At 45.9% G+C, this 23,598-nt stretch overlaps 2 protein-coding genes across 9 annotated transcripts in view; one reads left to right on the plus strand and one right to left on the minus strand.

Annotated features, from left to right (window-relative positions):
• The window catches only part of LETM2 (leucine zipper and EF-hand containing transmembrane protein 2), a 33,546-nt gene extending 17,036 nt beyond the window's left edge, over nt 1–16,510 (plus strand). For 4 of the 5 annotated variants that reach the window (XM_066237212.1, XM_066237215.1, XM_066237213.1 and 1 more), the window contains 4 exons: nt 8,881–8,994; nt 11,053–11,145; nt 11,818–11,916; nt 13,246–16,510. In XM_066237212.1, coding sequence (XP_066093309.1) covers nt 8,881–8,994; nt 11,053–11,145; nt 11,818–11,916; nt 13,246–13,305 — 366 coding nt within the window. In that variant the 3' untranslated portion in view covers nt 13,306–16,510. The remainder of the gene's footprint in view (nt 1–8,880; nt 8,995–11,052; nt 11,146–11,817; nt 11,917–13,245) is intronic. The other variant, XM_066237214.1, reaches the window with a different exon arrangement.
• A 1,361-nt stretch (nt 16,511–17,871) lies between these two features.
• FGFR1 (fibroblast growth factor receptor 1) overlaps nt 17,872–23,598 on the minus strand; it is a 51,769-nt gene continuing 46,042 nt past the window's right edge. For 3 of the 4 annotated variants that reach the window (XM_066237211.1, XM_066237209.1, XM_066237208.1), the window contains 9 exons: nt 22,671–22,816; nt 22,323–22,444; nt 21,756–21,866; nt 21,050–21,240; nt 20,031–20,153; nt 19,725–19,795; nt 19,253–19,390; nt 18,953–19,058; nt 17,872–18,840 (listed from right to left, as the gene is read on the minus strand). In XM_066237211.1, coding sequence (XP_066093308.1) covers nt 18,664–18,840; nt 18,953–19,058; nt 19,253–19,390; nt 19,725–19,795; nt 20,031–20,153; nt 21,050–21,240; nt 21,756–21,866; nt 22,323–22,444; nt 22,671–22,816 — 1,185 coding nt within the window. In that variant the 3' untranslated portion in view covers nt 17,872–18,663. The remainder of the gene's footprint in view (nt 18,841–18,952; nt 19,059–19,252; nt 19,391–19,724; nt 19,796–20,030; nt 20,154–21,049; nt 21,241–21,755; nt 21,867–22,322; nt 22,445–22,670; nt 22,817–23,598) is intronic. The other variant, XM_066237210.1, reaches the window with a different exon arrangement.

The raw sequence follows: 23,598 nt of genomic DNA on the forward strand, positions 1-23,598 counted from the left end.
CCTGTTACATTGGCAAAGATCAGAGTTTGGTAACACACTGTGTTGGGGAGTGTGCAGGGAGAGGGGAACTTTTGCAGTGCTGGTAAAATTTCCATGGAGGTTTGGCAGTATCTTTCAAAAAAATATTTTTTCCCTCTCCTCTCTACCCCCCCCCCCCGTAACCCCACACTCTTGTCCATGTCTCTGAGTCTCATTTTTATGTCCCACCTACGTATGGAATCATATAGTTCTTCGTTTTTTCTGATTTACTTATTTCACTCCGTATAATGTTATCAAGGTCCATCCATGTTGTTGTAAATGATCCGATGTCATCATTTCTTATGGCTGAGCAGTATTCCATAGTGTATATGTGCCACATCTTCTTTATCCAGTCTTCTATTGAAGGGCAATTTGGTTGTTTCCATGTCTTGGCCACTGTGAACAATGCTGCAATGAACATGGGGCTGCATGTGTCTTTACGTACCAATGTTTTTGAGTTTTGGGGGTATATACCCAGTAGAGGGATTGTTGGGTCATATAGTAGTTCTACTTTTAGTTTTTTGAGGAATCACCATACTTTCTTCCATAGTGGTTGTACTAATTTACATTCCCACCAACAGTGGATGAGGGTTCCTTTTTCTCCACAGCCTCTCCAACACTTGTTATAACCTGTCTTGTTGATAATAGCTAATCTAACAGGTGTGAGGTGGTATCTCATTGTAGTTTTGATTTGCATTTCTCTAATAGCTAATGAAGATGAGCATCTTTTCATATATCTGTTGGCAATTTGTATTTCTTCCTGGAAGAAGTGTCTGTTCATGTCCTCTTCCCATTTTTTAAAAAATATTTTATTTAGCCCTGGCTGGTTGGCTCAGCGGTAGAGCGTCGGCCTAGCGTGCGGAGGACCCGGGTTTGATTCCCGGCCAGGGCACACAGGAGAAGCGCCCATCTGCTTCTCCACCCCTCCCCCTCTCTTTCCTCTCTGTCTCTCTGTTCCCCTCCCGCAGCTGAGGCTCCATTGGAGCAAAGTTTGCCCGGATGCTGAGGATGGCTCTGTGGCCTCTGCCTCAGGTGCTAGAATGGCTTTGATTGCAGCAGAGTGATGCCCCAAGATGGGCAGAGCATCGCCCCCTGGTGGGCATGCCGGGTGAATCCCGGTCGGGCACATGCGGGAGTCTGTCTGACTGCCTCCCCGTTTCCAGCTTCGGAAAAATACAAAAAAATAAATATATATATATTTATTGATTTTTAGAGAGAGAGAGGGGAGAGAAAGAAAAAGAGAGAGAGAGAAGGGGAAGAGCAGGAAGCATCAACTCCCATATGTGCCTTGACCAGGCAAGCCCAAGGTTTCGAACCGGCAACCTCAGTGTTCCAGGTCGATGCTTTATTCCACTGTGCCACCACAGGTCAGGCCTCTTCCCATTTTTTTATTGGATTGTTTGTTTGTTTGTTGTTGAGTTTTATGAGTTCTTTGTATATTTTGGATATTAGGCCCTTATCTGAGCTGTTGTTTGAAAATATCATCTCCCATTTAGTTGGCTGTCTATTTTGTTGTCAGTTTCTCTTGCTGTGCAAAAACTTCTTAGTCTGATGTAGTCCCATTCATTTATCTTTGCCTTCACTTCCCTTACCTTTGGAGTCAAATTCATAAAGTGCTCTTTATAACCACGGTCCATGAGTTGAGTACCTATGTCTTCTTCTATGTACTTTATTGTTTCAGGTCTTATATTTAGGTCTTTGATCCATTTTTAATTAATTTTAGTACAGGGGGACAAACTGTAGTCCAGTTTCATTCTTTTGCATGTGGCTTTCCAGTTTTCCCAGCACCATTTGTTGAAGAGGCTTTCTTTTCTCCATTGTGTGTTGTTGGCCCCTTTATCGAAAATTATTTGACCATATATATGTGGTTTTATTTCTGGACTTTCTATTCTGTTCCATTGGTCTGAGTGTCTATTTTTCTGCCAATACCATGCTATTTTGATTGTCGTGGCCCTATAATATAGTTTGAAGTTAGGTATTGTAATGCCCCCAGCTTCGTTCTTTTTCCTTAGGATTGCTTTGGCTATTTGGGATTTTTTATAGTTCCATATAAATCTGATGATTTTTTGTTCCATTTCTTTAAAAAAGGCCATTGGAAAAAAAATGCCATTGGAATTTTGATGGGAATTGCATTGAATTTGTATAGTGCTTTGGGTAATATGGTCATTTTGACTATATTTATTCTTCCTATTCAAGAACAAGGAATATTTTTCCATTTCATTGTGTCTTTTTCGATTTCCCTTAACAATGCTTTGTAGTTTTCATTATATAGGTCCTTTACATTCTTTTTTGTGTTTTTTCCTAGGTATTTTATTTTTTTTGTTGCAACCATGAAGGGGATTATTTCTTTGAGCTCATTTTCTGATGTTTCATTGTTGGCATATAGGAAGGCAATGGACTTTTGTATATTAATTTTGTATCCTGCGACCTTACTGTGTTGGTTTATTGTTTCTAGTAATCTTTTTGTGGAGTCTTTGGGGTTTTCGATGTATAGAATCATATCATCTGCAAAAAGTGAAACCTTTACTTCTTTTCCAATATGAATGCTTTCTATTTCTTTTTTTTGGTCTGATTGCTCTGGCTAGAACTTCCAGCACCACATTAATTAAGAGTGGAGAGAGTGGACATCCCTGTCTTGTTCCTGATTTAAGGGGATAAGTCCTCAGTTTTATGCCATTTAATATGATGTTAGCTGATGGTTTATCAAATATGGCCTTTATTATGTTGAGATATTTTCCTTCTATACCCATTTTGTTGAGTGTTTTATTTTTTTTATTTTTATTTTTTCTTTTCTTTTAATTTTTTTTTATTTATTTATTCATTTTAGAGCGGAGAGGGAGAGAGAGAGAGAGAGAGAGGAGAGAGAGAGAGAGAAGGGGGGAGGAGCTGGAAGCATCAACTCCCATATGTGCCTTGACCAGGCAAGCCCAGGGTTTCGAACCGGCGACCTCAGCATTTCCAGGTCGACGCTTTATCCACTGCGCCACCACAGGTCAGGCTTGTTGAGTGATTTAAACATAAAATTGTGTTGTATTTTATCGAATGCCTTTTCTGCATCTGTTGATAAGATCATGTGGTTTTTGTTCTTTGTTTTGTTGATATGGTGTATTATGTTAACCGTTTTACGTATGTTGAACCATCCTTGTGATTCTGGGATGAATCTCACTTGATCATGATGTATTATTATTTTTATTTATTTATTTATTTTTGCCGTATTATGGGTAATTTTTATTCCTTTTTATCTCTATTGTCTAAATTTTTGACATGGAACATGGCAGACTTCAGAAAAAGATCCAAAATTGTTAGGTGAACTGCCCTTGAGCCCTTGGTGCCACATCCTTTCCCCTTCCAGGCAGCCTCCCTCGGTGTGCCCACTGGCTCTGCAAGCTCCACTGGGGGCCCGAGTCCCTCTACCCTCCACACTCCGAGTGCCTGTCCCCTGTGAGGTCAGGGAAACCTTCGCAAGCCGAGAAGCTTAGATAGCAGCGCCCGAAATACATTCACAGTGGCGAACACAGCTGTGGTCTACCTAAATGGTCACTCACGGAGGGGTTGGGGAGGAGGACAGGTAAGTTAAGGCCCTTCTACATGAGAGCCTACCACACAGGCATTAAACTTAAGTTTACAACATTAAGAAATGTTTATACTGGGACATGAAGTGAATAGACCAAGGCACACACCTGAATAGAGTTTCATCTGAACTTGGTGAAAAAAGCACATTGAAATGCCCAGGAGGACACATGACAATGTTAACAGTAGCTGCTTCTGAGCTGTGAGGCTGGGCTGGGGGAGCACTGCTCTTGTATTCCTTGGTGTATGTCTCCAAATTCCCAACAACAGTAATGTAATAATAATAAAAATAATAGCTAGTACTTATCGAGGGCTTCCTAAACTGCCAGGGACTATGCTGAGAGCTGTACATGCAGTAGCTCACAAATGTTTTACAGATGAAGAAACTGAGGCACAGAAAGGTTAAGTTACTTGCCCATGACCACACAGTATGTGTCAGAGCTGGGATCGGTCACTTTTAAAATGAAAAATATTAAAATTATCTTTTACTATAAAGACTCAGGATGGGCCTGATCAGGCGGTGGCACAGTAGATAGAGCGTCGGACTGGGATGTGGAAGGATCCAGGTTTGGGACCCCAAGGTCGCCAGCTTGAGCGTGGGCTCATCTGGTTTGAGCAAAAAGCTCATCGGCTTGGACCCAAGGTCGCTGGCTCCAGCAAGGGGTTACTTGGTCTGCTGAAGGCCCATGGTCAAGGCACATATGAGAAAGCAATCAATGAACAACTAAGAAGTCGCAACGTGCGACGAGAAACTAATGATTGATGCTTCTCATCTCTCTCCGTTCCTGTCTGTCTGTCCCTATCTCTGCCTCTCTGTATGTTTCCTCCTGCTCTATCCCACTCCATCCAATCAATAGGATTTAGAGATCAGAAGACCTGGATTCAAAAGCCCCCTCAGCCATCTACTGGCTGTGTGAGAGTTACCAAGATCATCTGACTTTTCTGAGTCTTGACTTACTCATCTTTATTGTCGCTGCCACTGGGGAGCTCCAGCCCATGGGTCCCTGGCGGGTCAGTCCTTGGCCAGCACACACCAGGGTACCACACTCCATGCAGGCACCAATGATCAGCTGCCGCCCGTCGTCCACCAGCAGGCTATGGCTTGCTCGCAGGGTATAGAGAAACAAGGGCAGCCGGGCCACCCACACAGCCTTCAGCTCAAGACACCGCTTCCTCTCCTGCTGGCAGAAGAAGTACACAAACGTATCCACTTGGTACTGCCGAGACCAGGCACTGACAGCGTGGTGAGCATTGCGTGCTTCGTGCTGCAGCCATTGGCCTAGCAAGTCATGGTAGCAGAGCACACAAGTGGCCACCAGGCCAGTGGAGTCGGCAGGCCTGGCATGTGGGGCGGGTGGATAAACTGTGAGGAAAGGGAAGAAGGGCTCCTTCTCCCCCAAGCAACTGGAGGGGTTCACGTTGAGCTGGAACTCCCTCCCGGGGCCCAGCTCAGCCCCACAGATGTAGCAGATGGACACGGTGCTGCCCTGGGACGATACAGGTGGCTCGGAGAGGGCAGGGTCTGAGGCAGGGAAGGCCTGGTGGTACCTGCCCAGAAAGCCCTGCACGGAGGTGATGTGTATTATTTTTTTAATGTGTTTTTTTATTCAATTTGCTAGTATTTTGTTTAGTATTTTAGCATCTGTATTCATTAGAGATATTGGTCTGTAGTTTTCTTTTTTTCTGTTGTCCTTGCCAGGTTTCAGTGTGAGGGTTATGTTGGCCTCATAAAATGTGTTTGGAAGTATTGCTTCTTCTTCAATTTTTTGGAAGACTTTGTGTAGAATAGGAACCAAGTCTTCTTTGAATGTTTGATAGAATTCACTAGTATAACCGTCTGGGCCTGGACTTTTATTTTTGGGGAGGTTTTTAATAGTTTTTTCTATTTCCTTCCTGCTTATGGGTCTGTTTAGGCTTTCTGCTTCTTCATGACTCAGTCTAGGAAGATTGTTTTGTTTTAGGAATTTATCCATTTCTTCTAGATTGTTAAATTTGGTGGCGTATAGGTTTTCATATTATTCTACAATAATTCTTTGTATATCTATGATATCTGTGGTGACTTCTCTTTCATTTTGGATTTTGTTTATATGAGTCCTTTCTCTTTTTTCCTTGGTGAGTCTTGCCAAGGGCTTGTCAATTTTGTTGATCTTTTCAAAGAACCAGCTCCTTGTTTTATTAATTTCTTCTGTAGTTTTTCTGTTCTCTATTTTATTTATTTCTGCTCTGATTTTTATTATTTCTTTTCTTCTGCTGGTTTTGGGTTGTCTTTGTTCTTCTTTTTCTAGTTTCTTAAGATGTGAAGTTAAGTGGTTTACTTGGGCTCTCTCTTGTTTGTTCATATAGGCCTGTAGTGATATGAACTTCCCTCTTATTACTGCTTTTGCTGCATCCCAGAGATTCTGATATGTTGTATTGTTATTTTCGTTAGTCTGTATGTATCTTTTGATCTCTGTGCTTATTTCTTTTTTGACCCACTCATTTTTTAAAAGTATGTTGTTTAGTTTCCACATTTTTGTGGTTTTGTTTATCTCTTTTTTGCAGTTGAATTCTAGTTTCAAGGCTTTATGATCAGAAAATATGCTTGGTATAATTTCCATTTTTCTGAATTTGCTGATGTTATTTTTGTGGCCCAACATATGGTCAATTCTTGAGAATGTTCCATGTACACTAGAGAAAAATGTATACTCTGGCACTTTGGGATGAAGTGTCCTGTAGATGTCTATCATATCCAATTGTTCTAGTGTTTCATTTAAGGCCAATATTTCTTTATTGATTTTCTGTTTGGATGAATGATCTAGAGCTGTCAGCAGTGTATTGAGGTCTCCAAGTATGATTATATTTTTGTCAGTTTTTGTTTTTAGGTCAATCAGTAGTGGTCTTATATATTTTGGTGCTCCTTGGTTTAGTGTATATATATTAAGAATTGTTATGTCAACCTGTGGTGGCGCAGTGGATATAGTGTCGACCTGGAAATGCTGAGGTCGCCGGTTTGAAACCCTGGGCTTGCCTAGTCAAGGCACATATGGGAGTTGATGCTTCCAGCTCCTCCCCCCTGTCTCTCTCTCCTCTCTCTGTCTCTCTCTCTCCCTCTCTCTCCTCTCTAAAAAAAAAAAATGAATAAATAAAAAAAAATATCAACCTTACCTGTTTAAAAAAAAAAAAGAGAGAATTGTTATGTCTTCTTGATTCAATGTCCCCTTAATCATTATGAAATGACCATTTTTGTCTCTGATTACCTTTGTTGTCTTGTAGTCAGCATTGTTAGATATGAGTATTGCTACACCTGCTTTTTTTGGATGTTACTTGCCTATTGTTTTCCAGCCTTTCACTTTGAATTTTTTTTTTTGTTTTTTTTACAGAGACAGAGTCAGAGAGAGTCAGAGAGAGGGATAGATAGGGACAGACAGACAGGAACGGAGAGAGATGAGAAGCATCAATCATTAGTTTTTTGTTGTGACACCTTAGTTGTTCATTGATTGCTTTCTCATATGTGCCTTGACCATGGGGCTACAGCAGACTGAGTAACCCCTTGCTCAAGCCAGGGACCTTGGGTCCAAGCTGGTGAGCTTTGCTCAAACCAAATGAGCCCACGCTCAAACTGGCGAGCTCGGGGTCTCGAACCTGTGTCCTCCGCGTCCCAGTCGGACGCTCTATCCACTGTGCCACCGCCTGGTCAGGCTGAATTTGTTTTTATCCTTGTAGCTTAGATGTGTTTCTTGTAGGCAGCATACAGTTGGATTTTCTTTTTTTTTTTTTTTTTTTTAAGATTTTAAAAAATAAATTTTTTTAATTCATTTTAGAGAGGAGAGAGAAAGGGAGAGAGACAGAGAGGGAGAGAGAGAGGAGAAAGAGACAGAGAGAGAAGGTGGGGAGGAGCTGGAAGCATCAACTCCCATATGTGCCTTGACCAGGCAAGCCCAGGGTTTCGAACCGGCGACCTCAGCATTTCCAGGTCGACGCTTGATCCACTGCGCCACCACAGGTCAGGCTGGATTTTCTTTTAAATTTTAAATGCATTTATTTGACCTTATAATTTCACTTCTAGGAATTTATCCTATGTTCTTGCACATATGCAAAATGATATATTTAAAAGATGATCCATTGCATCATGTTCCTAACAGTAAAATATTAGAAACTGCCTTATATTCATTAATAGGAGTTAATGAATCAAGCATGGCATTTCCATGCAGTGGAATCCTTTACAGATATTTTAAAAGGAGGTAGCTCTATGTCTACTGCTCTGAATCAATCTCCGGGATGAAATACTTTAGTGAAAAAAAGCAAGGACAAAAGTGCCTATCTTACCCTTTGCTTAGAGTTAAAGAGATATAAGTATTTGTATATGCATAGGATACCTCTTGAAGGTTATGTAAGGAATTGGTACCAATAGTTGATTCTAGGGAGGGGAACAGGGTAGCAGAAGAGGGGTGGAAGGATAGATAGGGACAGACAGACAGGAACGGAGAGAGTTGAGAAGCATCAATCATCAGTTTTTCGTTGCGACACCTTAGTTGTTCATTGATTGCTTTCTCATATGTGCCTTGACCATGGGCCTTCAGCAGACTGAGTTGCTCCTTGCTCGAGCCAGTGACCTTGGATCCAAGCTGGTGAGCTTTGCTCAAACCAGATGAGCCCACGCTCAAACTGGCGACCTCAGGGTCTCAAACCTGGGTCCTCCGCATCCCAGTCCGACGCTCTATCCACTGCGCCACTACCTGGTCAGGTGATACTTAGCTTCTCTGATCCACAGTTGGCCTGATTTGATTCACAATTGGCCTGAGAGTTTATGTATATATGTATGTATTTTAGCAAGAGTGACAGAGAGAGGGACAAATAGGGACAGACAGACAGGAAGGGAGAGAGATGAGAAACATCGATTCTTCATTGCTGTACTTTAGTTGTTCATTGATTGCTTTCTCATATGTGCCTTGACCAGGGGGCTCTAGCCAAGCCAGTGATCCCTTGCTCAAGCTGGCAACCTCGGGGTTTGAACCTGGGTCCTTTGCATCCTAGGCTGATGCTCTATCAACTGTGCCACCAACTGGTCAGGCTTGAGAATTTAATTGAATGTGCTTTCTGAATCTGAGATGATCCCACATGTGCTGAGGGAGGTGGGTTGCAGTAAAACCACTGGTGCAGAAGCCAGAGCATGGAAGTTCTTATGCTCATTTGGCCCTTAGTTATCAGCATGCACCTGGGGAAGCTGTAAAGCCAGCATTAGATGATCATGAGTAACGTCCAGTTCTAACATTCTGTGATCCCAGTATATTTTATATCCTTCCCATTCTCCAGTGGCAGGACCTCCACTTGAAGGAGAATGTCCCCCCTTCTCTTTTGCTCCTGTCACGAACCTTCTACCTGACAGATGTGAAGCCAAAGGCAATTGAGATCCCACTAAGCGGAGAGGTGAGTGACCGGGCTCCTGGAGAATTTGCATTTCCATAACGAGGGCCTCTCCACAAATCTCTTAGATATTTGTTCTGGTCTATCTTTCGGAATTTGGCCCAACTGGCCTTAAAATCTTTTGTAAATTCCTACAAAAATAGTAAAATCACTGAAACTACTTCTAGCTATAGGGCTGTTACTGCCTTTAACCCAGGCTTGATTTAGGAATTTTACTAAAGAAGTCAAGTTTATTCTTTCTGATTGACTGACTAGTCTTCAGACTGTTTTCACCATCCTTTCTCCTTTGAGACTGAATGGTTCCTGTTCTATCATGTCTGTTTCATTTCTCCAGATTCCTATTAATTTTTAAGCAGTGAATGGCGAAACTATAATGTAAACTTTTGGTCTTTCTACAACTCATTTTCTTGATCATTGGTGGTTGTTGTTGTGGCCTTTAGCTCAGCAGCCATTTTTCTCCTGGTATTTTACCACAGAACCCAGGATGGGCTGAGTCACTGGAGCATCTTGCTCTGACTCTGTCAGAAAGGGCCTCTGACCTTTCTACTTTTATGGCTTCATGTCTAACTCAGAACCTGCCTAGGTGAGAAAGGAAAAGGCTGTTACAGACCATGCTGCACATGTGGTAGGTTAGACTAAACACTCTGGGAGTGAGGACCAACTCTACTGCTCACAAAAATGAGGGGATATTTCAAAATGTGTATGATAAAAAAAAGAAGCATTTGGTTTTTTCTTTTTAAATAAGAACATCAGAAAAGCAAACGACAAGTCAAAGAAAGTTGTTCAATTATGCAAATGAGATACAAAACCAACTTTTCTTTCATTGGTGAAAATGCACTATACAAAAGGCTGAAAGTACTAGAGCATCTGCACATTCCCTGATCCCTTAATTTTTGTGAGCAGTATATTTTTAATTTTACTTATTTTGTTGAATCTTTGGACAAGCCAAGGAAAATTATATGAAGTCCATCACGAAAAATACACTCCAGGAGACACCATCTTGCTTTCTCTTTGCATAGTTTTAGAGACTAATCTGGACTTGGGCCTTGTCCCAGAGGATTGTAGGGAGACTAGGTAGGAACAGTTTCGGAGCACAGACCCTGTTCTAAAAGGCAGACTACTGGGTTCTTACTCTATCTTTGGTCTTCAAGACACAGCAGAGTTATCTGTCATTCTTAGACTGCTGTCAGGAGCAAGGAAATCTTGGAATAGCACAATGTCTCAGAGCTAAATTTGGGTTCTCAGAATTATTGTAGATGGGCAGAAACTCTTAATCCAGATGTTGTTTTCTGGGATGGTTGAGAAAGACCTAGGAATTAAGGACAAAATGGCAAGCTCCTAGGCATTTTATTCGTAGCTTTTTAAAAAAACCCACCTTTTAAAACTTCTATTTTCCATATATATACAAAATGAGAACATGTAGCATGCTATATTCTGTAAAAATATAGAGAATATTTGTATAGCCCTTTTTTCCTCCAAAGTATACAGAGAAATTACTTAGTTCCAAAGAGTAGTGATATTTTTCAAATCTAATTAATATTCTTACAGACAGGTTAGTTAGCTCTTCTAAAACATCCTCCTTTCCCTCCATTATCCTTGTTGCAGGAGCTTCTGTTAAGCAGCAACTACCATTTTAATAACTTTTATCCTTTATTGTTAGACACCAACAATGATAAAGATGTCAATTTTGACTAACATATCCATGCCATTAGAAACAGATGAGTAATTGAGAAATGGCAACTTTTTTTCCTTGAGACTAGAATACTACCAGAATTGGCAAACTAGTAGCTTGCTAATAATAACTGAGGGTTTTAAATACTAGAATCTAATTGGAGTGCAACTTTTGCAACAGTGTGCTCAAACCTCCAAGATAAATAACACTAAGTTGCTATTTCAGGGACATACTTCATATGTTACTCATAAAGGGTATAGTTGGAGGAAGTTAGGGATTTAGTGGAAAGCAAATTGGGCTAGAAAGCATTGACTACTTACTATAGAAGCGCTTCTGACTTTGAGAAAAAAGCAGAATGCTTTCCTTACATAAGATATTTCTTTCCCTAGGCTCCAAAGACGGATATTCTTGTGGAATCAACTACTTCCCCTGAATCTAAAGAGAATATGGTAGACTTAGCACCTCAACTGAAGGGAACTAAGGTGACACTATTACTTTTCCTATGAACTAGGTTAAAAATGAAAATAAGTTAATTTCTCTATTTTTAACCCCCTTAATGAAACTGAACTTCAGTGTTTTTTTTGTTTGTTTGTTTGTTTTGAGATAGATAGATAGGAAGGGAGAGAGAGAGATGAGAAGCATCAATTCTTCGCTGAGGCACCTCAGTTGTTCATTGATTGCTTTATCATATGTGCCTTGATCGGGGTCTACAGCAGACCAAGGGACCCCTTGCTCAAGCCAGCAATCTTGGACTTCAAGCCAGTGACCTTTGGGCTCAAGCCAGGAACATGGGAGGTCAGGTCTATGATCCCATGCTGGCAACGCCATGCTCAAGCTAGATGAGCCCGTGCTCAAGCCGGTTACCTCAGGTTTTCAAACCTGGGTCCTCAGCGTGCCAGGTTGACACTCTATCCACTGTACCATCGTCTGGTCAAGCTCAATGCTGTTCTTTAATAAGGAATGTTTATTGTACTGTTAGTCTATTTCTAAGAAAGTTAAACGTTTGGCTATACGTAAGTAGGTTCCAGATTTTGCCTCTGGAACCCTGTGCCAGAATGTGAGTAGTTGTTCCTGGTAGTCATGGCAGTGTGACTGTAGCTTTCATGCACATTGCTTTAAATTCAGTAACTCAACTCTCAATTCTGCTGTTTAAGGATGAAAAGTTTATGCAACTGGCACCAGTTACATCGCCACCCATAACATCATCCACACCTATTTCATTACCCAAAGGATCCATCACTTCTGCTGAAGCAGTAAGTATTGCCAAAAAACAAAAACAGAAACCTCTCCCTCTTGTTTTTCAGGGCAGTGAGAATCTAGACTAACTATTGTAAAATACTGCACAGTTCTTCCTGTCATCCAAACAGGAAGTTGTAGGCTGAATTTTAGTCATCTTATAACCGCAACATTTTTTTAAAAACTCAATTATCCAAAAGTGAAAAAAAAAATCAACCAATGCAATTGTGGATCCGACCTAAATTTGTTAAGTCTAGAAGCTAATTACAATATAGGCAGATTCTTATTTTCTTTTGTGCCAGATGGAAATAGTTCCCATATGTTGTGTATTTCGCACAGGATTCATGTCAGGAAATACTAGCAAGAAAGCAATTTAAATCTTAGGAGAAATGCTTGTAAATAAGAAATTACTGGGCCTGACCTGTGGTGGCGCAGTGGATAAAGCCTTGACCTGGAACACTGAGGTCGCTGGTTCAAAACGCTGGGCTTGTCCTGGCCAGTTGGCTCAGTGGTAGAGTGTCGGCCTGGCGTGCAGGAGTCCCGGGTTCGATTCCCAGCCAGGGCACACAGGAGAAGCACCCATCTGTTTCTCCACCCCTCCACCTCTCCTTCCTCTCTCTCTCTCTCTTCCCCTCACACAGCTGAGGCTCCATTGGAGCAAAGATGGCCCAGGCGCTGAGTTCAGCTCCATGGCCTCTGCCTCAGGCACTAGAATGACTCTGGTTACAACAGAGCAACACCCCAGATGGGCAGAGCATCGCCCCCTGGTGGGCGTGCCGGGTGGACCCCGGTCGGGCGCATGTGGGAGTCTGTCTGCCTCCCCGTTTCCAACTTCAGAAAAAAATAATAATAAATAAATAAAATAAAACAAAAAAACCCCGCTGGGCTTGCCTGGTCAAGGCACAGATGGGAGTTGATGCTTCCTGCTCCTCCCCCCTTCTCTCTCCCTCTCTCTCTCCCTCTCTAAAAATGAATAAATAAAATCTAACAACAACAACAACAAAAGAAATTACTTATAATTTTCCCATTTGGGAAAAGGAGTTTGAGGCAAGAGCAAGAAGCCTGACACATGTAAACAGTAGCGGGTCCTGGGGCAGTTGAACTGTGTAGTGATCAGCTCTGCTGGCTCCTGAGGACCAGAGTGCCGGTGAACACGTAGATGGGGTGAACTAAACATCCAGAGGTCTGGTTTCCATGTCTTTATTTTTATTACCAAGGCAAATTATAAACTCAGACTTATATACTTTGTAGTCTATCATTATTTTGATGAAGAAAACGAAAGAGGGACTCCTAAAGAACTGACACATCTGTGTCCAGGGCCTAACGTCCTTGTGTTTTATACCTAGACGCTCCAGGCCAAATCACAGGCAACCCAGAACAGCAAGACTGTTTCCGAAGGAGCATAAGGACTACTGGAGGAAGAAGCGCACTCTCCAGCTTCCTGCCTTCCGCAGTGGCATTCATAGAGGACCTCCCAGCTAAGACTGTGTCTAGTTGGAGTAGAGGACCAGCCACTTAGTCCTTGGGGCAGTCCTTTGAGGCCTTGTAAACATTCCAGATGACGTCAGCAGTGAGACCACGTTCAGACCATTCAGAAGAACATAATTGCAAAGCCCATTTCCTCTGTACCATTTTGTCATCCCACTAAACTTTGTGTAAAGCCGCCCCACCCCCATGTTGTTTTTAACAGCTTCAAATTTGGGCCCATATCCTTTAAGGGAGGAAATTTTTTGCATATGGAATCAGCTTAGCGCCTTAGAGAACTCTGCCTCCTATGGCTTGGTAACTTGGATAAGAACTTGGAAAACTCTAAAAACCATTGTAAGAGCACCTAACCAGCTTTTTCAGTGTTCCACCAGCAGGAATAGTGCCCTGGAAACCAAGTTCCTTATGAGATGGAATGGATATTCCCTAGTAAGGTCTTTCTGGACATAAAAAATAAAAATAAAATTCTTGGAGAATAAAATGGCAAGTTAGACTGGCAAAATGGTTTGGCTGCTGCCTGGCTGCTCTGAGACGTGCCCCTCTGGGCCTGGAAGGACTCTGGGAGGCTGCCACGATTCTAGCACATATGGCTTTCATTAGCCACCATTTTGCTAGGAAACATAATTAAGGGTTTAAGACTTAACCGTTTGTGCTGGGTGTGTGTTTTCCTGGCCTGTTTGTCTTTCACAAACAAGACTACTTATTAGTCATAGGGATTGTTAAAGTCTGATATAATCCCTATGCTACCCAGTAACAAATATTATGTTCAGATATTTGTTTATCAATACTGAAAAAGCAAACAACGTAACAGATTGCTATGCAGCTAGCTGGCCAACAGTCCTTTTCCCTTGGGGAACATTTAGGAGGGAAAAGGTTATTCTGGCCTGAGTGAAGAAATTAGATTTTGTTACTTGCTGTGAAATTGAAAGCAGTTAGATGGGAATAAGTTAAATCAAGTAAAACGCAAATATCTTTGTCTGGCATCACCTAAATGAGGACTGTCATCAGCATTTCATAGCAAGGATATGTGCTTTTATGAGCTTCCTAAACCTCCTTTCTACCCGAGGACAGGCCCCACCATGTCCTGCTAATGAACTCCAGTTCCTTAAGAATAATGAATGCCTACTATGCAGCATTCCATGGGTCTCACCACTGGCCTGGCAAGGTGATTCACAATAAATTTCCCCACTGTTAAGATGATGGCTGTTTAATTAGTTCACATTTCAAGTGTTGACTGTGAGAAAGGGATTAGCTACTGAACTTGTTGAATCCTGTTCGAATGGAATGATTCATATGTACTGTTGGGCCATAGTCTTTCTGGCTTTCCGTATGAGCAGAGTAGGAATGGTTAGGTCAAGGGGCCCCTGGTCACTTTGGGCCCCAGTTGGCCTTCACTCGTTTTTGCTCATAAGCAGGCATCTAAGACATATGAGACACCTCTCTTCCCATTCTTATGACAATAGCTCGAAGAAGTCAAGGTAGTTTCTTTGTTCTCATCGTATAGAGTGCTTGGCTATTGGGTTCCAGGATCGTTAGATCTAGCCTCATGCTGAAACCAAGTTAGTGGTATTCTGGTAAATGATTAACTACCAACTCTGGTAGAGGGCCTTGATCTGTAGCACTTACAGATTCCAATGATGTAAAGACTCCCACACGGCTGATTTCAAGCTACCAACAGGTCACTGAACAACAGTTGGGAAAAGAAATACACAATGGGCTCAAGAACCAGCCCCAGCACACTACTGACTAGTGCCTACTGGATGAACAAGAAACAAACCAACCTCTAGTTTTCATGTTCATTAAAGGCATCACTTCTCTGCACTGGAAGTATAAATGGTTCTACATACTGTTACATTCCAACCTAGAGAGCACTTACCCAAGATTTTATTTTCCTGAACATTTGGGTTCTTGCTAACCTTCCCTTTCCCTGACTCCCATCCGCTGAAGAAATGGATGGCCATGCCGGGTGGCGACAAAGCTTTCTCCTTCCCCTGAAGATGTATACACCTTAGTGTATCAGCTGCTAATAATCTCATGGAATATAATTTTAGGCATTTTCTAAAATCCAACCTGAGTGGTGATGTCAGACATGACCTGTATCTTAGACACAGAGAATTCTGCTGCAATAGAGGTGTTAGTGGCACTTGACATTCATGGACTTGCACTTGTGCTGTGTCTAATTCTGTACTCCAACCATCGCAAGTCATATTGGTGTTACCAAACTCTTTGCCTGACCAGGCAGTGGCGCAGTGGATAAAGCGTAGGCCTGGGATGCTAAGGACCCAGGTTGGAAACCCCGAGGTTGCTGGCTTGCACGTGGGCTCACCAGCTTGAGCGCAGGGTCGCCAGCTTGAGTGTGGGATCACAGACATGACCCCAAGGTCGCAGGCTTAAGCCCAAAGGTTGCTGGCTTGAGCAAGGGGTCACTGCCTCAGCTGGAGCCCCCTGGTCAAGGCACATATGAGAAAGCAATCAATGAACAACTAAAGCACCCCAACTATGAGTTGATGCTTCTCATCTCTCTCCCTTCCTATCTGTCCCTGCCTGTCCTCCCCCTCTAAAGAAAAAAAATAAAGCTCTGTAATGTTAAAATCTAGGCTACAGCTCTCCCAGTCACAAGTACACACCTAATGGAACCTCAAAGCAGATTGGCACATTACCTAATGTTAACTGTGATTTTGGCCTGCTGGCTCCTCCCAGTGGCCACTGGTACACAGTGACTTCACTGTTACGGAGATAGATTTCTTGCTTCATCTGAGGTTCCATCTTACTTACCTGAGATCAATACATTACATTAGCGGTACCAAGGGACTGATGATGCCCAGCCTATGGCAATTAGAGAAGGCAGAAAGGCAGTATTGATTAATACTGTGGCAATTCCAGGTCCTAATCTTTTAACCCTCAGGAAACCAGACAAATTCAGTGGCTTGACAGTACGTCTTCATTAGATAAACTGGATTCCTTCTCTCAGGAGACCCAATCTGGCCATCTAAATAAACTGTCATTTCATTTTTCTCTCAGGTCAATTTCACTATCTTTTATTAGACAGCCAGCTCAGTCTCTGGGGAAATTCATGGGTGATTGGAATAGGAACAGCAAGGACACCACTGTTAATGATAGTGCCTTCTATTTCTCTAGCGCCTCTCCCGAAGGCATAGGAAGCTCTTCATAGATCTTCTGTCCATTCCCACAACAGTGCTTCAAGGGCCAAGGCAGAAATGATCATCACTAGTTTACAAGGAAAGACACCACTATAAGGTCTGAAAGCAAATAGTTTTAAGAGCTAGAATTCATTTCCTGGCTCTGTGCACCAAATTTATGCCTTCATTAAACAGAAACACAAACTGTAGTATGTTGACAGTTGCATGTTTACAGAGACACAAGGAGAAAGAATTTACAATAATAGTAGCCAATACTGCAGTTGCCAAAAAATAGCTAGCTCAGAAAGGAAACTTAAAGCAGCAACCCCACCTTCCCTACAGAAATTAAAGTGTATAGAACTTTCTTTTGTATGTAGTAGTAATCTGGCAAAAAAAAAAAGCAAGTTTTCAGTGTAGAGGTTGCACAGTAGCAGAGTGAGCATGAAGTTCTGAGCAGCCGGGACGCACTCGGTGAGTGCAGTGACAACCAGCAGGTGGCAGAGGAAGTAAGTTTCCAAGCAGCCAACAACAAAACATTAAGAATTTTCCCCCTCCCCTGAGGGATGGGGTGGAGTTTGTACAGGAAGAACCATCGGAAGCCAAGATCTGTGATAGTCCCAGCACATGCAGTTTGAACACATGGATACAAAGACTGGTGTGGGGGAGGACCATGAACACAGAGCAGCTCAGAAACATGAAGCAAGGGACCTTAATGTGAAACTAGTCTTAGGTGACAAGTTTTCCCTTCCCCAGCAGCGCAGGCAAAAGCACACCCACACGGAGGGGGCAGACGCACATCTGGGTTTGAGTTTCCGCACACACACCCTTGTTGGAATAATCCGTAGCTTTCCTCCACCTCCCTAGCTCTACCCCTTGGCTATTTCGAGCTCCCTCTCTTGACTCTCTGACCTACCCGACCCCCCTCCCCCCAGTTTCCCTGGGGAAACAATTTGTGGTTGAGGGCTGCGGGGGTCTTGGATTTCCGCCCAGCACCTCTGGTGTACTGACAGGAGGTCCCTGCCCATTATGCAGATGTCTTCTCTTCCTGCCTTTCCAAAAGCATCCGAGAGGAGCGAGCAGAGGCCGGAGGTCTGTCCGGAGGGGTCTGCATACAGGACCTAAAAGGAGGCGGTTAGGAGGAGACTGCGGGGAATGTGAGTGCCCTCTGGACAGACAGACCCAGGGCCCCGTTATTCTTGATCCTGTTCAGATGACACTCTCTTCCTTGTCACACAGCCCATATAAAAATGAAGCAGCAGCAATTTTTATTTGAGGGACCTAAACTGAAAATAGGTTTAGAACATAATTTAAAAAAATAAAACAGCAAAAGTAGCAAAAAATATATGACCTTTTTAAAAACATTTTCCTTTTTTTTTTTCCTTTTTTCTTTGTTTTTAATATATAGCAACTGATGTCTCCCAGCCACAAGGAGCATCTTACCCAATGGGTAAATCTCTGGTAACGACCCTTTTAAAAAGACATGTAAATATATACTCAGATTTATACACTTTGTGTTTTCTTCATAGCTATGTACAAAGCCCCCAGGTCAGGGCTGGGCCCCGGGGCCGCGACTCTGCTCCCAGCCTTTGCCTCCCCACCCTCTGGTTCCAGGTATTTGGTCAGCAAAGCAAATTAGTATCAGAAGTAATCAGCCACTGGCGCCATCTCCCTGGAGCAGAGGTCGCCTTCGACTGAGGCCCCAAGCACTGACTTCCCCTCCCTACTTCTGCAGCCTTGCGGAGAGGCACCTGCGGTGGGGACACAGGACTTACAGGTGACGGTGAAGCGGACAAAACCAACACAAGCAAGCTCAGTCGGTCTCACCTGCACGCCTGCTCAGCACGCTTGCCTCCCACCCCTCTCCCTCCGGGCAGTGCCAGGTGGCAGGGAGGGGTCTGGGCCCAACACTTGGGAGGGAAAGGAGTGGCCATCAGCAAGTACCTGCCCCTCTGCTCCTCTCTCAAAAGCAGCTTGAGAGGAGGAGGATGAGAGGTGAGCTCAGTGGGCAAAGGCCTCAGGGAGGCGGCTGGCTCCGGCCAGCAGGAAAGGGGCCGAGGGGAAGGCAGTGAGTCCCGCAGGAAGTGGTGGGTGCGTTACAGCTGATGGTGGAGTTCGGGGAGGGACAGCGCTGGGTGCTAGTCAGCGTCGTTTGAGTCCGCCATTGGCAAGCTGGGCTGGGTGTCGGGGCAGACAGGGCTCCTCAGGCAACGGCTCGTGAGAGAAGACAGAATCCTCCCCCGAGGAGCAGGTGGAGCTCCGGGTGTCGGGAAAGCTGGGAGAGTATTGGTCCAGGGGCATGGACAGGTCCAGGTACTCCTGGGATAGGAGAAACGGAAGAACAATGGAGCCAGCGCTCTCCTCCCTGCGGCAGTTTTAACTCAGAGAGGTACCTAACTGATGGTGAAGGTCTAGGAGGGGCCAGCCTCACCTGGTTGGAGGTCAAGGCCACAATGCGGTCTAGGTCTTCCACCAGCTGCTTGAAGGTAGGTCTTTGAGAGGGTACTGCGTGCCAACAGTCCCGCATCATCATGTACCTGTGGCAGGATCGTAAGGCCAAGGGAGGAGAAACGTAAGCAGACAGGTGAAGAAGCTCACGGAGGAGGGACTGTGAGAGGGAGGACTGCGAAGAGCTGCTTTATCTAGCGAAACACCCCTATCTTCCTCTTCCCATCAAACCCCTCTGCCTCCAGGGCCCAGCGCAGGCCCTTGGGCAGCTTCTCATGCTTACAGCTCGTTGGTGCAGTTACTGGGCTTGTCCATACGATGACCCTCTTTCAGCAGCTTGAAAAGCTCCTCCACAGGCACACCAGGATATGGGGAGCCTCCCAGAGTGAAGATTTCCCACAGGAGCACCCCAAAAGACCACCTGTGGATGAGCACAGAGCCTATGAGTATTATGGGCACAGGGCTCGGCCAGCCTAGAGTCCTCTCCGTATCTCTGACCAGGATGTCAGATACTCATCCTGAACCCCTCCCCACCCAACACAAATCCTTCATTCCAAGGGGAACACTAGCAGAGCAGAGAACCGACTGGCCTTTCAACCTCCAGGAAAAAGGAAGTGGCTACATACGATGTTTTGTTTTCTTTTGTTTTCTCTCCAAGATGGAAGGGGACCCTCATCAATTCAGAGGGGAGGACAGGACCCTATTGTACTGGACATTTGCTATCCCAAGTATCCCTGGCCCATTTCAAAACTCACACATCGCTCTGGTGGGTGTAGATCCGGTCAAACAACGCCTCGGGGGCCATCCACTTCACAGGCAGCCGGCCCTGCAAGAGGCCGGGGAAGTCGGGGGTGGCTGGGGCAAGGGCGATGAGGGAATCGGGGGCACAGGAGGGACTAGACTTGGGAAGGAGGGCACATGTTCAGCTCATCCCGCCACACTGTTTCCCAGGCACAGCCACCTGCCCTGGGTGACCGCATGGAAGTCTACGTGGGAGAAAGCCCAGCGCGCGGAGTCCTGGGCAGAGGACGTGCACGAGTGGCCTCCTCATCAGCACTTACATTGGTCGTCTTTTTATAGTAGTCGATGTGGTGGATGTCCCGAGCTAGGCCGAAGTCTGCGATCTTCATCACGTTGTCCTCTGTCACCAGGACGTTCCTGGCGGCCAGGTCTCGGTGTATGCACTATGGAGACAGGAGGAGAGGCCGGGGAGGAAAAGATGGGAGAGAGGAGGGTGGGATGCAGGGGAGGGGGCTCCAGGCATCCACAGCTGTAGACATGTATCAGCATCCGGCTGGCTGAGCCGCACTGTCCCCCACACTCACTCCGTAGCTGGTAGCGAGGTCACTCACCTCCCGGACCTCTCCTGCCACACCACTCACCTCCTGAACGCGTAGTTCCCTCTCCTCCGCTTCCAGCCCAGCCACTCCAACACCTCCAGCTCCCGGCCTCCCTCATGATCACATCAGCAAACCCTCTGTATGTGCCTCCTTCCCTTGTCCTTCCAACTCTTAGCTTTGGGTTTGTACCCGCAAAGGCTGAACCTTTACGCTCCTGTCCAGTCTGAGTACGTGTGTGCTTGTAAGCCTAGGCCCAGCATAGCCACACTGTAAGCCGAGGCCCAGCACAGCCACACTGTAAGCCTAGGCCCAGCATAGCCACACTGTAAGCCTAGGCCCAGCATAGCCACACTGTAAGCCTAGGCCCAGCATAGCCACACTGGGCTGGGGCCCAAAGCCAGTATTTCCCGAGCATCAAAAACTGTACTTAACTCTCTCCCACTTGATTTTACATCCATAACCGTTCTTTTATATCCGAAGAAACAGAAAATGTTGAGTAGCTGCCTGATGCTACTCAGGAAGTAGCAGTGCACAGATCTGAACCTCAGTGTACCCCAAGGCCACACAAGGTTACACTGGCGCTCCTGTCTCCCATGTCCCCTGAGAGCCTAAGACAGTGCATATGGTCAGTGCTCAATATGTCTACCGATCCATAAAAGGATAGAAAGTCCTACGCTGGAGTATGAGGAGGGTGCTGTTCCCACCCTGACTTCACCCAGGGGAGCCGTGAGGAGCCTTACCTTCTTGGAGGCAAGATACTCCATGCCTCGGGCCACCTGATAGGCACAGGAGACCAGGTCCTTGGAGGAGAGCTGCTCCTCTGGGTTGTGGCTGGGGTTGTAACAGTATTCCAGCCCAGGGGGCCTCCGGGCCTGCAGGTACTCCCGCAGGTTGCCCTTGGAGGCATACTCCACAATGACGTACAAAGGGCCTGGGGCAGCGGGTGAAGAGGCCATCAGGGCAGGCAGGCCAGTGAGCAGGTCCTGCTTCACCCTGAGAAATCCCCAGCCCCCACGGCACATCCTAACCTAACCTCCCCTTTAGGGAACTGGGCAAATTCATTCCACTACTCCAAGAGTCAGGGAAATAATTCTTCCATCATAGTCCAGAAAGTTCCCAAGCAAAGGTGGGGTTAAGAGCTCTAATCAAGACCACAATTACTGCCCACCTATTCCTATCCACACACTGTGTCTGTGAATCTAGGTCCCCGCATTCTCAGATGAGTATCACTGGGCATAGATCCCCCCCCCCCCAGATATACTCCAAGCACTGCTAACCCTGCCTCTCTCCTTACCCAGCTTCCCTAGCGTGGCTGACAGACGCTTGGTCACTGATACCCCATCTCAGGATCTCCCTCACAGACACCGTCATCTGAGCAGCAGGCCCCGGCTCCCATCCCAGACCCTCCCCCGGGGCTGCGGGAAGCCGGCCTGGCTCCGTGCCTACCGTCCTGCGTGCAGGCCCCCAGCAGGTTGATGATGTTCTTGTGCTTCCCGATCATCTTCATCATCTCCATCTCTGAGATCAGGTCTGACAGGTCTTTCTCTGTTGCATCCGCTTTGCACACGAACGAGAGAAAGGGATGAGACTCATTCACTTTGGAAGGGAGGGTGACAGGAGAAAAGCTGAGGACGGGATGAGGTGACTGTGGGCCCGAGGAGTCCCTTTTCTCCTGGAGTGGCCTCTCTCCTCCCTCTCACTTCTCTTCCATGGCAGCGGCTGGGGAAGTACGTGGTAATGCGTGGGGCGGAGGATGTCGTCAGGAAAATCAGCTAGCAATGGGATTTAGAATAAACACTGACCGGACCCCGGCTGACCCCAAGGCACAAAGTGAGGTTACGGCACTCTCAGGGTGCAGACTGCCCCCTCCACTCCCAGGCCACCCAAGGCTGGCCGTGTAGTAGGTACGGGTGAGGAAAGAGCACCAGAGAGGGTGATCCACTTGGCCTGAGGCCTCAAGCTCGCTTGGCAAGGGGAGGGATTGTTTTTTGCAAGGGCAGGAACATCACTTACACTTCAACATCTTCACAGCCACTTTGGTCACACGGTTGGGTTTGTCCTTGTCCAGGCCAATGGCCTCTGCCAACACCACCTGCCCAAAGCAGCCCTCGCCCAGAGGTTTGCCTAAAACCAGTCTTTTGGGGAAACAAAGGGTAGAGTAAGACGGGGCTGGTGAAGTCCCAGCCATGAGAGGAGAGCCCTTCTCTCCCTCTCCCTAGTTCACCCCGATGCAAGCAGCAAGCGGAAATGACTACTTCTGGGTCCATCTGGTGCCCCTCCACTCCCTAGAGGGCGTCGGCACACACCACTCCCACCACCAGAATACCAAGCAATGGGCTCCCTCACAGCGGAGAGTACTACCTGTCCCGGGGCAGCTCCCAGCGAGGGTCTTCGGGAAGCTCGTACTCAGAGACCCCAGCCAGCATGGGGGTCCCGCTGGAGGAGAGGCGTGAGGGCCGAACGAGCAGGACCCCCGAGTTCATGGAGGCACTGGAGTCAGCCGACACCTGCAGGGAAGCGTGAGGTCACCCTTCTAGCGAGGAGAGGGGGCAGGATGCAGAGGCCTCCAACTCCTGCTCGGGGCTTTACACCAATGGCAGAGGCAGAGCTCTATTCCCCAATGTCCCTTCCCCGGCACAGGGTGGCAGAAAGACCACAAAAGGTCAGGAGACCAAAGTTCTAAACCGGACTTGTTTTTGCCACCAACCAGCCTTCCTGGGTTTCAGTTCACTCAGCTTTAACACGAACAGACCACAGTATCCCTCAGAACTGACAAAAATGATCATTGCAATAATAGCTCTACCTCGTCCTGACCCTTTATGAAAACCTGGCCTCCAATTATGGAGTCCTAGCTCCCAAAGCACCCCCAGCATTCGTGTCGTTCTGCATGACGGTACCTCCTCTTATAGCCTTCACCTTCTGTTCCAGTTTCCTTGGAGAAGAGGAGGGTGGCCAGCAGGAGAGAGGGCATCTTGGGACCCGATTCAGGTCCTCCTCTCTACTCTGTATCTTTGCACCTCCAACTGGCCCGTGGGGAGAGTGCAAAGGCACCAGACCCAGCTCACAGGCACCCCAGCGAGGGCTGTCTCCCAGGCCATGTGCCAGGTAAGCAGGGCACTTGCAGCTGGGGGGGGAGGGGTGGCCATACAGAATTCAGGGACTAGGGCAGCTGGGAATCCGGCGCTGGAGCACGTGGGTCGGGACACTCTACTGCTCCTGACCCACAAGCCAGAAAGCCAGAAACAGTAGTTTGGGGACAATGGAGGGGGCATTAGGGGCTTCTGGAGAA

The sequence above is a fragment of the Saccopteryx bilineata genome, chromosome 6 (assembly GCF_036850765.1).
Source record: "Saccopteryx bilineata isolate mSacBil1 chromosome 6, mSacBil1_pri_phased_curated, whole genome shotgun sequence".
NCBI lineage: Eukaryota > Metazoa > Chordata > Mammalia > Chiroptera > Emballonuridae > Saccopteryx > Saccopteryx bilineata.